General features: G+C 36.9%; 2 protein-coding genes across 2 annotated transcripts in view; both read right to left on the bottom strand.

The window, feature by feature from the left end:
- LOC308640326 (NBAS subunit of NRZ tethering complex-like) overlaps nucleotides 1-6,992 on the bottom strand; it is a 53,490-nt gene extending 46,498 nt beyond the window's left edge. The window contains exons 1-3 of the mRNA XM_081312282.1: nucleotides 6,976-6,992; nucleotides 2,906-3,010; nucleotides 2,430-2,566 (exon numbers count right to left, since the gene is read on the bottom strand). The gene's annotated coding sequence lies outside the window, so the exon portion shown is untranslated. The remainder of the gene's footprint in view (nucleotides 1-2,429; nucleotides 2,567-2,905; nucleotides 3,011-6,975) is intronic.
- The window catches only part of LOC308640320 (NBAS subunit of NRZ tethering complex-like), a gene marked incomplete at both ends in the record, with an annotated part of 42,339 nt that overhangs the window by 1,128 nt on the left and 24,434 nt on the right, over nucleotides 1-16,777 (bottom strand). Inside the window, 6 exons of the mRNA XM_081312279.1 lie at nucleotides 2,906-3,010; nucleotides 6,976-7,051; nucleotides 7,304-7,424; nucleotides 9,661-9,689; nucleotides 10,722-10,855; nucleotides 13,698-13,831. Coding sequence (XP_081168405.1) covers nucleotides 2,906-3,010; nucleotides 6,976-7,051; nucleotides 7,304-7,424; nucleotides 9,661-9,689; nucleotides 10,722-10,855; nucleotides 13,698-13,831 — 599 coding nt within the window. The remainder of the gene's footprint in view (nucleotides 1-2,905; nucleotides 3,011-6,975; nucleotides 7,052-7,303; nucleotides 7,425-9,660; nucleotides 9,690-10,721; nucleotides 10,856-13,697; nucleotides 13,832-16,777) is intronic.

The following is a 16,777-nucleotide window of genomic DNA, read 5'->3' on the forward strand; positions in this document are numbered from 1 at the left end:
CCTTTAGCCTCTTTCTTAAATGGCACAAGGACCTACCTGTCCCATCAGTAAACACTGTGAAGTACTTGCTACCCAAGAACCATCCCATGCCCCTGGGTATCCAGTAATTAGGAAGGATGGTCTCTGTTTTTAGAATTATGTTGATGTTCATTATAAGGGGAGCCAAAGGGAGAAGGACAGAAAATGAAAACAAACCATGTAAAAATTTTTGTACTATAAAGAATTAGAAGAATATAGGGAAAAGAATAACTTATAAGAAATCACACAGAAGCAGTTATGCCTAAAGTCTAAGCATTAAGCATGGTTTTGCATTTAGTAAGTTAAACTGTAATAGAGTAGACATTACCATTAAACCTATTGTTCTTTGCCACTTAGTTAAAAAAAAAACACTGTGAAAGACTTTCTGGAGAAACAAATTAACCAAAACAATCTGTATGTTTCTCAGTAGTTAAAAACAAATATAACTCAAGAACTTATACACAATCAGTCTCTTCAAAGTTCTTTTTAAATCTTGTATCCCAAAACAATGATGCAAAATAGCTTTAATACCAGGGCATGGGAAGCAGGGAGGAACGGGGCAAGACCAGGGAGTGATACTGGCCACATGTTATTATATTGTGCGCATATACAAGTATGTAACAACAAATCCCATCATTGTGGACAACTATACTATACCCATTAAAATGTGGGGAGAAAAAAGAGGCTGGGGATGTATCTCAATGGTAAAGTACCGATGGTTTCAATCCCCAGTATGGGTTGGGGAGAGGGGAGGATCTTAATCTTCCAGTTACCCTCTGCTGAAATATAACTGAAGTCTTTTTTGTAATTTAAATCAGTCCTTGAGTTAACTTAAAGGACCCCCAGGGCATTCAAAGATAATACAGCACTGGACATTGTGCAATTATTCTGCAAGCCAACTTTCAGGTTAAAATCTTAAGTTTAAGCAATCACTAGAAAACAGTAACAATAAGTGCATTACATCTTAAAAGAAATTACCTTTTAAAAACAACATTAAGGAATAGTAGCCCTTTTTCCTAAAGATTTACAACAAAATAAGTCATCTCCAATCAAATTTATTTTGCAGAGGTAGAGGACAGAATTACATTCTAATTTATAAACACATTTAGAAAATACATTTACGATTCACTATACAGATTTAAAAGTTGAAAATTATCGAAGTATCTCAATGTTTTTCTTCACTTTTACCTAAACAAAGATTTCCCTTTTTAGTAATAAGAATAATGCAAATAAGTAATTTTAAACATTCTTAGAGCCTAGTGACTTACAACTTTTAAGCACAGATTAAAATCTAGGATATACCTATGTTGATTTTAACATGGTTCCAAGCCTCTATAAATCTCAGGAAAAACAACAAAATTATCTGGAGACCAGGTGTAAGTAAGATGTGCCAAATGACTCTGCATATGCAGATCAACACCGAAGCCTAAAAGTATTATATTTGGTGAAGGCAGCAAGGGAAGCCAGATGATCCCCAACTTATGCAACATCCCTTAATATTCTAAGTTTCCAGTAGCTAGAGTTAATAACAATGATTTCAATCAGAACTATCAAAATCCTTCAGAGTGTTATGGTTTACAAGCAAATTTCATATGTATCAATTCATCTATTACTAAAAAGAATGCTATAAGAGTAAGCCTGACAAGAACTGTTGACTCATTTTAAAGATAAAGAAATTCAAAATCAGAAAAGATAAATCATGCATTGACTAGTGAGCCAGCTGACTACACATTAAAGACCTCACAAATGGATATGTCCTGTTACTCTCCATTTGCCTTCTACCTCCATTCAGAACTGACCTAGCAAAGTATGCTCTGAACACCTCTCTTCTCCCTTGTGCCATTTGACCGGGAGCTAACATCCCTAAACTATATACTACACACTTCAATCTCAAGATGCTGGTCTCCAGAAGAACATGAGGCGATAATACTAGAATGTAATATCTACATAGGCTTACAGTCTGTCACATGCCAAAATCCGATTATAATACATAACATTAGTTTGGTAGTAACATGGTATTTCATATTTGTCCTTATCTCTGGGAGTTTCAAATGGAGACAAGGTTGTTGAGCAAAGCAGGATACAGATAGTCCTTGGTCCCTAATACTATTAGAACTACAGGTTCAGTTTCTAAAATAAACAACTATTTCAAATTGATATTGTTATCCTAAAATTGTTTTTAATTTAAACAGTACATATTGCGAACATGGCACTAAACCATGACTTTTAAAATTTTGTATTGAGTTCAAGTGGTTCCATTATATTTAAGATTTAAAAATAAGTTGAATTTACTTTTATCACCAGAAAAAAAGGTTTAAATAGATTACATTTTTTTTTAATTCAAGGTTTTCAACATGAAACAAAAAATTGTTCGAGAGAAGGTAAAATTCGGTTTATAGAGAGTCACATACCAAGCTTCAGGCAGCAAAACAGAGTATTCATGTGGAGAAGTTGTTTCTGGAAAGTTGGAGAGAATTGCAAGGCAATGAGGAAGAAGGTCAGAGCCATGATAAGTAAATAGAATTTCTAATGCTTGGACATTGCTTTCCTGTATAAAAGGGAAGAGGTGAGTTTCTAACATGAATCTTAAAAATAAAGCACTGATTTTCTATGACATTCAAAAATTTAACTTTTATGCAATTCTGAAAAAGTTCTTTGAAATATTGCTGAATTTTTCCTAACTTGTATCATGTTTCTCAATTTAACGGTACAAAAATGATTTTTAAATCTCTGAAGAAAATTTTTTAAAATGTAGCTATGTTCTCTACATTCATATTACAACAGAACAGAAAATGTAATGGTATATGCACACATCAACATTAACTGCACAACTTCAATATTTACAAGTGTTAATAGCCACAATTATTTACCAAAAAAAAAGAATTACCCGAGCATAAGTTCTTGCTGAGAGAACAATATTCTGGCTTCTAAACTTCTTAAAGAACTCAGCATCGTATCTCTGTCCAGATGCATGAGGCACTCCCAGGATTTCCTGAAGGGAAACAATAATTTAATGAATAGGCCTTTAAATATGGTGACAAGAAAATATTAAAAACCTTTACAACCCTGCCTGCCTAAATAAATAAGGCCTGAACTAATTAAACTGTCAACTCTTAAATAAAGTGGTATATCTGTATCCTCATCTTTGTTTTGAAAAGGGTCATATTTGTAAATGCAGTAATTTTTTCAAATCCAGAAGTAAATGAAATAGTAAAAATTTAATTACAGTAGGACAACCAAAACCAACTACCTGGTAAGAATAAGCAACAGTTATACAGTGCTGTACATTATAAGCACCCATCACATCTACGTAAGAATAATTAAATCAACCTAAAGTTCTTAAGAGTGACCTATGTTAAATGCAGATTGTAAATTGTAAATGCAGAATAGGCTTAGAGTGTCTACTATATGCTAGTGGTACCGTTATAGGCACTGTTAACTCACTGAACAATGTACTTTCCCTTCCCCTCCACGTAGCTTGAAATTCAGCGAAGAAGTGAATCAACTATTTACCAAACGTCTTAATTTTTTAAAAGCATTTATGAGGTACATAGAAACATTGAATATGAAGTAGATATCATAAGAGAATTGCTACTAATTTTGTTAGAAGTAACAGCAGCCTTGTGGTTATTTTTTTTTAAGACCTAATGATTTAGATATTCGTACTGTAGATAAAATGATAGAATTTCTGTGATTTGCTTTTAAGTGAAAGAAAAGGCAGGAATGTAAAGGTGGAAAATAAAAGACAAGATTGGCAAACTAGCTGAAACTGAGAATGAAGACATCAGATTTCTTAGTACTGTTCTCTCACATGTTTGAAATAGTTTTTAATAAAAAGCTAAAAAGAAAACTAATCAAACTCAAGACAACTATACTCAAATAGATACTCAGTGTTCTTACATTTCCCTAAGAAGTTTCCTACTATTAGGAACTTTTTCACATTTTCTGATCCTCTAGACTGACATTCTATTCCCCAGCCCCCTACTCTCAGCTAACAACCTTGCTTTTCTTAATTGACTATTAGATGGGAGGTCCCTAATTTTCCAACCCACCAAAGCTGCAAATCTGCCTGCATCTATACCAATACAATTTTCCTTCCTTCCGTTACAGCAGAAAGGAATTTATTTTCATACCTAAAACAGTCTCCAAACGCCACTGATGCTCAGAATCCCATTCTCCTCCTCTTCCACTATTAACTAAGTATTCCTTTTTCTTCCACTGAATAAATTCCCTTTCACTCTTCCACTGTGCATTCCCGTTAGCATGCAACCAATACTACTACTTCCTTCCACTACAAAAACAACCCTTATTGGGGCTGGGGATGTGGCTCAAGCGGTAGCGCGCTCGCCTGGCATGCATGCAGCCCGGGTTCGATCCTCAGCACCACATACAAAGATGTTGTGTCTGCCGAAAACTAAAAAATAAATATTAAAAAATTCTCTTAAAAAAAAAAAACGACCCTTACACATACCTAGCCACCACCTCCTTCACCATTTTCTCTGGCCCAGCCTTTTTCTCAATAACACTTCTTGAAAGAGCTGCCCATGTCCAGTCTCCACTTCCCCACTGAACCTCTAAGAAAAACTCGATTCCTTAAATAGGATAAGTAAACAATTCTAACCATGTTTCCCACCTTTGTTCTGTGCCACCTCAATCCCCACATCCTACGCTGACTATCAAATGTTCTCAAGAGCATGTCACCTTCTTCCATACCAACAGGCCTTTATCTAACACTGATTATTAGCAGAGCCTGCTCAACAGAGAAGTTCTTGCTTCCTAGTTATTTGGACAAACTGATAACCTTCTCTAAGCTTCTATAAAATTCAGAGGATAGTAGAAACTGCCTCAAAAAACTGTTGATAAACAATCTTGAATAAGTACATGAGACAACAGCTGACAGTCCTCAACAAACGTGCTGGTATTTCTTGAGGTCTTCTCTTTGCCCACTGGGTCTTCCTACTGTGCTTCCTCATCAATTCTTCCTAACTTTATCATCACTTAATGCCTATAATAGAAAACTGTTCTTTATTCATCTCTCCACCTCCAGAAACAGCCCAATAAAATCTGGCATACAGTAAGCACACAGGTAAAATTTTTTTTTTTTTTTAAAGAGAGTGAGAGAGACAGAGAGAGAGAGATAGAATTTAATATTTATTTTTTTTAGTTCTCGGTGGACACAACATCTTTGTTGGTATGTGGTGCTAAGGATCGAACCCGGGCCGCACGCATGCCAGGCGAGCGCGCTACCGCTTGAGCCACATCCCCAGCCCAACACAGGTAAAATTTAAATGAATTTATTTTTATCCATTTATCATCATTTGTAAAAAGCATGTCCTATGATGAAAATGCAATGCCTATCTCTTATACTAACAGGTTAATCATTATAACTGAAGATTTTAATTCATTCCAAGTCATCTACATTTCAAAAGCTTAGGTTTTCAAAAAAAGGGGGGGGACTTAAATACTTTAAATGGACTGTCACATGGGAAATAGCCATTCAAAAACCAAAGAGTAACAAAAGAGGCCTGGGAGTGTAGCTGAACGGTAGAGCACTTGCCTAGCAGGTGTGAAGCTCAGGGTTCAATCCCAAGCACCACAAATGGTGGTGGTGGTGATGATGATGATGATGAAAGAAAATTAACTGGATAGTCAAGCTCTGAACATTTTTGGGGGTAGCAAGGGGATAACCCGGGATTGAACCCAGGGACTTACCCACTGAGTCACACCCCTGGCATTTTTTTCCCCCTAACAGGATCTTTCCAAGTTGCTAAGTCTGGCTTTGGAACTTATGATCCCCCTGCCTCAGCCTACTGAGTCACTTGTATTGCAAGTACGCATGCACTACAGTATGCAGCTAAACATTTTACATATTTTTTTAAAGATTTATATACTTAGCCTTAGTTTCATGAATAAAGTACATGCTTGGATTTCTATAGTATGGAATGTGCTTATAATACATTACCTCAAAATATTCCAGAACTCAAACGTTGTAAAACAATGTTTTAGGGCAGTATGACCATCTGCCAGTAAAACTAATTGTACTTATATATAAAATTTTCGGGAATTCTTCATAACTTGTTTGCATTAAGTGGTATATTCATTACCAACGCTTTGTAATATCCACAAAATTAGCCCTCTTAAGTGTCCTGTTTAAAAAGCATTTTAACTACATTAGCAAGGTGGGGGAATCAAGTGCTTCTGGGTCCATTTACACACAGTCACAAGTACAAAAGGCTTCCGTTATTCTTGGGATGGGCACCATATTAGCAGACATGACACTGAGCACCTACTACTGTGCCAGTGTCATGACTGATATGCCTACACAGTAGGGAGGCAAGTCACAGACTGAAGAAATAACTTCCATGTGAAGCCAAACTTCGATAGTTGGAAATACAGTTTAAAACCTGAATAACTTCAACTATGAAGGTCATTTAATAAAGCAATCTAATCTATTTACGGAAATGTGGCCAATTTCCACTTTTACCTTTAAGAGTTTATGAATTGTTCTAATAGTTCAGAGTACTACTGAAATCCCCAACATGGGGCCATCTGTACTTACATCTCTGAAGACTTGAATACAAAACATACTATTTTTAAGTTCAAGTGTGGCCCTAATTAGGATCAACCAACTAAATTCGACCCAACAAATCATACTCATCTTAAGATTATTTAAACTGAGTAAAAACTGAAAATTGGTACTGAGAACAGCTAAGTTTCATTAACAAAATATAAGAAAAAGAACCGTAAATCTACAAGACTTAGAGGCATTGAAATGGCTATACCTTTTTTATTCCCTAACCTAACAAAATAACTTCTGGCCTTTCATGATCTTGAATTTTTACCAAAACAAGTTATGAGAGAACTTGCTTCTGTAAGAAATTTTTCCCATATAAACAGTTTTAAGACAATATCAGTGACCGATCAAATTCACATAATTGGACTGAAATTATTCCTTACCTCATATGTTGCAAGTCGATCCAAGTAAGTTAATTTCAGTCTACAACGGCAAAGTTCTTTTTGTTCCAGCGTCAACCTGTGTTGAATAACTATATTAGGCCATTTATATTTACATAGAAGTGCATTTCTCTAGGAGTTAAAATAGAACAAAAATGAATAATATTCCACTGAACCCAAAGCTCTTGGAACAGTTTACTAAATAAAGCATAAGGGTAAAACAATATTAGAACATTTAAGTTGCTGCAATAATTATCACAAGTAAAAAATATATACTGAAATCATTCGTTATTTTAAAGAGGTTACCGAATGAATAGTAATGAATCATTACTTTGAGAAGTTCACTAATTTTAGTAGTTCTCGTCTCTTCTTGAGCTCTTTTTCCTTTTTATTCTTGGCAGGCTGTTCATCCAGTGGTGAAAGATCCTCATAGGAGATACTGTCAATGTCTACTTCACCAGGTAATGGGAAAGTAAATTTCAAGGAGAACAGAGACCTCCCACCTAAAACTGTCACCTAAGCCTACTTTCCACATTTCCAATCTGCATCTCTGATCATTTTCTTGCCATAGCACTTATCAGCTCTCCACATACTGTGTGTTCATCATTCATTATCTGCTATCCTAGCTAGTTTCATAAGGAAAACACATCCCAAACACCTGGAATAGTTGACAGCAATAAGACACTAATAATGTTTACTGAAAAATAACATTGAAAAGCTATCATGGAATACCATATAAACTTATCTCACCTGCAAATATCTAAGTATAATACTCATCCTACAAATTGTAATATTAGAGACCAAGCAAAGAATTAGAGTGCATGCATGTGGTAAAGTGAATAAGAAGCTTAGTATCCATCTTCCAAGGGGAAAAAAATGCAAAGTTATAAATCAAAAAGTAACAATGGAAGCATTTTATTTAGATGCATGAAAGCAACAAGAATACCGCTAAAAGTGGACACCAATTTAGTTAGTTTTTAGAACTATTTAAAACTCTGATATATGCACATAATTTCAAATATTAAAGTAAATCTAATAAAAATGGTAAAAGAAAATTAATCTCAAGATCATGCATATAACAGATCCAAAATTACTATACAGATCATACAAAAATGTCAACATTAACTACCCAACAAAAAAATGATGAGTCATTTTATAAATCACAATAGAGTGGCCAATAACAAAGTTGTACAACCTCAAACAGCAACCAAAGAAATGCAAATTGAAACCATGGTAAGATTCTTTTATCCTTATCAATATTTAGAAGTCTGACATCATTCCCAACATCAAGATCATTGAGAATGAAATAGAAATTTTCAGACTGGTGATGGGTCTGTACAACGTTATAAGTTCTAAGGAAAATACTTGACTTTACCTTGATAGGTTTAGGATGTACTTTCTCAACAAGTCAGCAATTCCACTCCTAGATACTACATCCTACAGAAACTTACAGAAGGTGCTAAGTGTACAGTGATATTTTTTTTTACCACTATACTTGTGTTTATATCAAAACCTGGAAACATTTTCATCTATGGGAGAATGGATAAATGCTACATACTATTCAGAAAATAAGATATTCTCATAGTTAAAAAATAAGTGAACAAGATAAAATAAATCAAAAGGCAAGTCAAAGAAATACCTACAATGTCTTCTGTGTGATTCCACTTATATAAAGTCAAACAGCAAAACTAGGAATAAGTGATAAAGCAGAGGATGATACACACAAAATTCGGTACAGTGGTTATCTCTGGGAAGACACCAAGGATGGCATCAGGGAAGAGCACAAAGGGCATTTCAGTATGGGGGTAGGGGTATGTATTCTTTTGCAGAATAAAAGTAAAATTATGAAAAGATACCTATGACTGAATGGTACACAAAACTTGAACACATGTTCAGTCGATAAAGAATTAAGTATCCTGAGGGTCAGAAAGTTTAAAGACTAACCAAAAAACAAATTAGTCACAAAACTCAAAACAAGTTAGGTTCACCTGACTCAAAATTTGACACTCTTTCAATTTAGAGAATCAAACAATTACCTTGGCTAACTTATGAAATATGTAAATTTCATTCTCAAAATTAAATAGGAGAAATCACTGGAAGGAGAAAATGCCAAAAGCTCCTAGTAAACTTCAATGTAGATGGCAAATAATGGAGAAGTGGAGTCCCTGAAGAATGTGTTGCTATTATTGGAAGGAACTATGCAACCTATATTCAGCCAACCTAGCACTAATCTGCAAGAAAAGGAGAAGTAACATCTACTGAGGCCCTTCTGTGTGAAAGCACTTTATATGTAGTACTTTAATAGTTCTCTCAATGCCAAGAATTAGGTATAATACTCATCTTACAAAAAGAAAAGATCCAGAGGGCTAGAGGAAAGAAATTCCTTAACGAATATTCCCAGTGCCCTATCTGGCTTGGAGAAGTTCAGTTCACCAGGGAGATAAGCATAAAATATCAGAAGATGACTACAACAATATTACAGATATTAAGCATAGCTATACACAAAAGTGTGGAATGAAGCAGCCAAAGAAAGAATCAAGATAGACCATTTCTTCTCATTGAATCAAGATTTCCATATTCACCCAATATTCCACTAAATATCAGAGCAAATGGTTCTTACCTATGACCAGGGTGGTAAACAGCAGCGTTTATTCCATGAGGATAATAGGTACTGAAGTTGAAACTGACTTTCTTGGTAGCTCTGATTTGTTCCCACACTAAATTTAAGAAGATAAATAAAAAATAAATACCATTAAACCACAAGGACATCATTAAATGTCAATTTATAAGACTGGGGGCTGGAGTTGTAGCTCAGTGGTAGAGTGCTTGCCTAGCACACGTGAGGCAGTGGGTTTGATCCTCAGCACCACAATAAATAAAAGGTAATGGGCCATCTACAACTTAAAGGATTCCAATTAGAACCAGTCAGCATGGGCCCAAGTGACCTAGAGTTTTCCTGACAGTGGGGACTTGAAAGTCTCAAGTCAAAAGTCAAAAGGTACACCTTGAAAGTCAAAAGTCAAACGGTACACCTGGACAGGACTGTATGGAAACTTCTCTGGGATCTCCAATAAAACTGGAATGCTGGAGAGGCACACAGTCCCTTTGTTCTGAGAGGATCCACTCTCTCCCTTGAGAATATCTCCTTTTTCCTATCCCTTCAGTAATCTCATGCCTGTTACTCTGAGTGACATGTATGAAATCTTTGCTTTGATCACAATAATGGGGGGTTGAAGCGAGGGTCTTTGTGCTGCCTCACTATAAGGCCTGAGCCCTGTAACATTGGGAAAGATACAAGGGAACTTTCTTGCATGATAGCAATTTTTTGTATCTTGAGAAGGATTTGAATAGCACAAGTATGTACATTTATCATAATTCACCAGAGGTTACAATCAAGATTTGTGCTTTACAATGTATGACATTTTTACCTGAAAAATTATAAGCAAATATGGAATTCTAATTAATGAAATGCATGCTAAAGTATTTGAGTGCTGATGTCTCCAACTTATTTTGAAATACACTGCAAGATTAATAGCTAGAGACAGAGGGACAGATGTTCAAAAAAGTGATATAGCAAGTAAATAAAATCCTAGGTATAGAATCCAATGTGAAATGTGTGTTCAACGCACCATTCTTTCAACTATCGTATTTGCAATTTTTCTTAACATGCTAAAAGAAAAAATATATCTGACACTAAACCAGAGAAATAAACATTGTATCAAATATGACTTCCCAAAGTATATTTTTACCTCACAAGGTAACTTCTAAGTTCTCCTCGGTAATTGATGACCAGGAGTTCTGCAGACCACTGTGCACTTGCTTTGTATTCTAAAAATATCAACCCAGCAATGGCATAGCTCAAATCACCTACAAAACTAGATGCCTGTAGAAGACAAATTAAGTTACTAAAATAGTAGTTAAAAGTTAATACATGTTTATCTGGAGGATATCCAAAACACTGGCTTTGACACCCTAATCTAGACCAATTCCCAACCTCAGCAGCCTCTTTGAGATGTTCACACAGGTTAAGTAAATTTCTATACACAGAAAGGCGGAAGGGTGAGAAGGTCAGGAGGAAGGAAGAGCCACCACAGACTCTGAACTCTAAATATAAGCTTTCAAGTGTTAATTTCTACTGCTAGCAGTATCCTAGGCTAAAAACAAAACCAACTCCAATTACTTTCCAGGCTATACTGCTAAATACATGAAGGTCTGAGCACCTTGGGAAGCATGCATAATAAAGTTTATTCCCTTAGAGTTGATCAGAATATGTCACTACAAAATACGCCACTTAGGCATAGAATCATTTTGATCAGAAGGCAACTGAGAACCAAGGGATGCAGCAAAGTTCTCTGCCATCTCCTTACTGCCTAAAAAGGCAAAATTTTCTCTTTAGAAAAGTGCTTCTGCACCAGGAAGGGACTGCAAGTCATACCAAAATGAGTCACAGAAACAGACCTCATTAACTAATGGAAGATGAGGGTTATTTAATTTCACATTTCCTAGGCACTTTCCCACAGTTTATAGACCTTTAAGATAGTATATAAGCCCCCACATCTACTTCCTTTAGTTCAGTTTTTTATGAAGGTCCAAGCATGCAAAAGCATTAATAAAATTTGTGTATTATTTCTCCTGTTAATCTGTCTTGTCAGTTCAGTTTGCAGTCTCCCAACTACTAGATTTGAGAGTACAGGGAGTTTTTTCTAACACTAAATGGTATCTTGTAGTCTAGAGCCACTCACTGAACACCTGATACATGCAAGTTCTAATTGAGATACTATAAATATAAATATATACATAACATTTCAATGATTTAGTACAGAGGAAAGAAAATATCTCATTAACATTTATGATTACATGTTGAGATGGTATTTTGAATAAAATGGCTCAATAAAACAAAGAAATTTTACCTTTTTATTATAGCTACTATAAGATTTTAAAAATTACATTTGAATATATGTATGTGTACACACACACACACACACACACACACCTTGTATTATATTCCTAATAGATTAGATTACTAGTTTCTAGACTAAACTCCTTCATGTGGTTCCAGAGGATTTCCATAATAGAGGCCAAAGCACTTTTTCCAAGTTTTTCCATTCATTATTTTTGAATTTAAAAAAAAGTTCTCAGCTCTACCTCTCAGAGTAAGCTGAAAATCTTACAAATATTAATCCTCAGCTCCTACACAGATCAACTAGATACAAACTCCCCAGTAGAGCCTGGGCAATCCTATAGTGCATTTTGGTTTTGTTTTTATTTTCCTTATAAAACTCCCAGTTGATTAGCCAGAGTTAGAACCACTGTTCTACCTACCCTGTACCTTCACTTAGGGATATAAACTAAAAAGCACTATAATCACTAAAAAAAGATTAATAACTGGGCTGCCCTGAGAAAGTCATTTTACTTCCAGACTGGTTTTCTAAACTGTAAAATGGGAATAATATCTTCCCAACATACTCAAAGGGTAATTTTGAATATTAAATAATAGACTTAGTCATTAATATAAAGTAGCCAAGAAATACATGTTTATTTTTCCCCCCAACCATTATTTTTCCCCCATCCACTTCTTTCAATTTTTATCCCTTTTAAAAGGTAACAAACTCTAGTTGTTCCAGTCTAGGGTACATTCTGCACCACGACAAAAGAATTATAGCCAGGTGCTGTGATGCATGCCTATAGTCCCAGTGACAGAGGAGGATGAAGCAGAAGGATCAAAAGATCAAGGCCAACCTCAGCAACTTAGCAAGAGGCTATCTTCAAAACAAAAACTAAAAGGAGTACAGCACCCCAAGGTTAAATCTCTTATAGTAAAAATAAAAAAATAAACTAAGATATCCTGAAATTAGGAGGGTCAGAGAATGGAAGGGTGTTGGAGAGGTAAGGGAAGTTAGTCAATGAACAGATGTAGACAAAAAACAACTCTAGGCTGAAACCTTGACTTAAATCCCATCATGGCTGCCCACCAGGCCCTGTTTCTGGACTGTTACTCCAACCAATCCAGAAGCAACTATTACTTCTCCTTGTGGTCTAACCTCTTGTCCCAAGCTTCCCCTCCTTCACTGTTCTCTCTCCTCTAGTGGCAACAGAAGTTCAATGTAAGAATTGTGCTTTCCTTCCCCAAAGAAAATACGGAGCTCCAGGTTCAGCAGACATTTTCAAATTCCTACCTAGCCTTGTTGCTGGAAGTTGTGGGAACTTGTTCCAAGACTTAGTTTTTCCTTCTCTGGGTAGCCTGTGTAATGAGGCTCAAAAAACTCCTTTATTTCATACATCCCTAGATCTCAACAGTCTTGTTTTTAATAATCTCTATTTAGTAGTTACTTACCAGGTGGTTTTCAATCTGTATAGTGCCTTATAAATATAAGGAATACCACAGATAAACTTCTAAGTTTTGGGGTATCTTAAGTTCTTAGTTTTGGTTTTTTTTGGTGGGGGGGCAGGGAGGTACTGGGGATTAACTTAAAGGCACTATCACTGAGCTACATCCCCAGCCATTTTCTTTTTTTTCAATCTTTTGAGACACTACTTGCAATCCACCTGCCTCAGCCTCCCAAGTTGCTAAAATTAAACGCATGAACCACCATGCCAAACAAGTTCATAGGTTTTTCTGATTTATATTTACTTGTATTTCCCCTACAGTCACATTCATCCATTCAGTCACTTATACATAGAAAGCAACAGACAACAAATGTCAGAGGTTGAAGGAATATACGTACCGGGAAAATGACAAATAGTTCACTTCCCACGAGATCAAATACCCTCACAGTTCCTGTGCTTTCAGCATAGGCCAGCAGTGTGCAATCATAACTCCATGCTACCCGTCTCCACTGGGGTTTGGGATCTTTTGGAACTAGAATGAAAAGAGGTGCTTTTAACAATGTCATAATGATAGTTAACATTTTAGTCACTGCAACTAAAATATTCAACTATATTACATTATCTTCTAAGGATCTCTAAAATTTCATTCAATAGAAAACAGTTCCCAGAAATCCATTTCAAGTAAAATGTAAATCAAATATTCTGCCCCATTTATTTTAGAAGCAAAGCCTCTGACACCAGAGGCCTGATGAATGCTAAACATACTCTCGTGTCTGGTAAAGGCTCAGAAATATGCCTCAAAAATAAAATAGAGCAAAAGTCTAGAAAATAATTCTAATCCAATGAGTTTGGCCCCTCTAAAAGCAAGATTTGAGAAGCTTAACAGATCCTTTAAATATGTCAAATACAGATGCCAAGAAAATACAAAATAAAAGGAATTCCATACAGATACACACATTTAGAAAATTCACTAGAGCAGTTTTTAGTCAATAGTAAGATTTTTATAAGCAACACCTTAAAGTAATTCTAATAATCCAACACTGGGATTTTTTTTCTCTGAATTTTTAAATAGGAAGGATATTGGCAATGAGGGGAAAAAAGGTTACGAAACCAAAATCTAGGTTTTGTTTGAAGTTTGTGTGTTTCACTGGCTTCTATTTCTCCTCATTAAAATCTCAGAGCTGAAGAGATAGGTAGGATAAACACCCTCTTGTTAGAATTCCAAATAATCAAGCGACTCAAGGTACCACCACGGGTCAAGAGCAGAAAAAACCTGGAACCTCAGCATCCTTCCTGCCCACACAGAGCACTTCTCATTACGGCATGCTGCCTCAGTCAGGGCCTTAGGATTGCTTCTGTGGGAGAGAAAAATAGGCCACCCCAAATCCAACCTCTTCAGCATATTTTGAGCCAGTTACTCGAAGATAGATTTCTACAGACAAAAGAATGGCTCCAAGAAGCTGTCCTTTTAGAGAAAAAAAAATTACGTCTATAAAATTGTGTCTATCTAGCCAGGAAGAGAGGCACAAGCCTCAACACCACCCTCAGTCCCAACTCCAAGCAGCATTCAAAGAAATGCCTCCCACCTGGTAGAGAAGGGGGAATTAAGTCCAGGCCTTAGCCTTGAAATCCAGTGCCAAGCAGAGACCCAGACTCTACCCCCCTGGTCAATACCCACAAACTGAGCCACTGGAACTGCATTAGCCAGGCTGCAAGTAAACTGCCTCCACTACCCTTCCTCCAACCTTGGGCAAGAGGAAAAAAAAACTACCAACTAGGAAGCAGGTCATGGAAACTAGCACAGATCTTTAGTCTTGGAGCTCGAGACTCAAAGCCAAGGCAAACCCCAAAGGCCATATACCTAAACCAGAGCTCCCAGGTGTAACCTCCACATCTGTACTGGCATCAGGCAGAGAACTGCCCCAGTGGGACAGACTTGAGTTTTGGCCTGCATCACTGCCAGCCTTACAGTGTGCCTGGCACACCCAATCCCACAGACTCCCAAGTCCCTGAAGCTGTAAAACTCAGGTATAACAGTAGCATCAGCCTTGGTAGCCAAGGGACTGTCTCCACATCCTATCCCCTTCAGACACCACAGCTATCCTCAAGGCCAGTGCTTGCAGAGGAGCTGCTAAACCTGCCCAACACCAGGAGAGACTTGTACCCTAGTAGGATGGAGTCATGTTTCAGCCTGCATCCCTGCCAACCCATAGCATGGGCCTGGATCACCCCTGAGGCCATGCAGATTCTTGTGGCTGAGAGTCAGGCACAAGCCAGCTTAGAGTTAGACTTGGAGCCAAAGAACTACCTTCACTATCACTACTCACCTTGGACAGCATAGTGTAGAGCAAAATGCCATCCATTCACTGACAGTAGAACAAGGCAATCAGCACAGAACTTGGCCTTGAAATGCAGTGCCAGGATGGTGAAACGTAACACAGGAGAGAGATCTTAACAGTCCTCACCAATAGGCCAGTGCCCATGGACAAAGCTTTTGAGTGGCCCCAGTTCTGACACAAAAGATATAGCCCCAATATATCATAAGCCTAACCTGACCAGGATTACCTGTGGCTAACTGCAGCCAGCTTGAGCCATAAAGACTCTGGTGATAGGCAACGAGAGCAGTATAGGACTTGGGCTACCCAGTGCTGGGCTGGTCTTGGTGGATTACAGGCTCTGTGTGAAACAGCTTGGCAGTTTGGGTAGCCATAGGTGTGGCTTAGGGGCCTGAGACTAGCCTCTCCATAGTGATTCTGCCCAGAGTTGGGAGATTTCCCAGTGGCTGTAGATAAGGTGTCTGGGTCTACTACAGTCCCACAGAGAGGCTTGAAGTGATGGAGTACCCTTGTTAGGTATTCCCCCAGTTCATGCTCAGCAAAACACCAACTGCAGAACTGCAAAGTTATGCCTAGATAGCTTTCTAGTATGAACAGACAGCAAACCAACAGAGTATTCAAACAAAACCCGGAGTTATGGCATCACATTTTCCTTCCCAAAACTGAGTCATGAAGAAACAGAAAATGTGAATAGACTAATAAGTAATGAGACTGAGTCAGTAATAAAAAGCTTCCCAAAGAAAAGCCCAGTTATAAATGGCTTCACTACCGAGTTCCAAACATTTAAAGACTAATTCTCTTTAAATTATTGCCCCCCCAAAAAAAATGAAGGAAATTTTTCCAAACATTCTACAAGGCCTGCACTGCCCTGATATCAAAACCAGACAAGCACACAAAAGGTTACAAACCAGTATCCTTGCTGAAAAAAATCCAACAAAAATGCTAACAAACCAAATTCAATAGTATATTAAAAACATTAACCATGATTAATTGGAATTCATCCCAGGGATACAAGGATAGTTCCACCCACATAAATCAATACCACCTCAACAGAACAAAGGACAAAAACCATATGATCGCCTCAAAAGAAAGTAAGGGGGGGGAGATCCTAAAATTTGTATGGAAACAGAAAAAAGGTCCAA

The sequence above is a fragment of the Spermophilus citellus genome (genome assembly GCF_964194105.1).
Source record: "Spermophilus citellus genome assembly, contig: SCAFFOLD_175, whole genome shotgun sequence".
Lineage (NCBI taxonomy): Eukaryota > Metazoa > Chordata > Mammalia > Rodentia > Sciuridae > Spermophilus > Spermophilus citellus.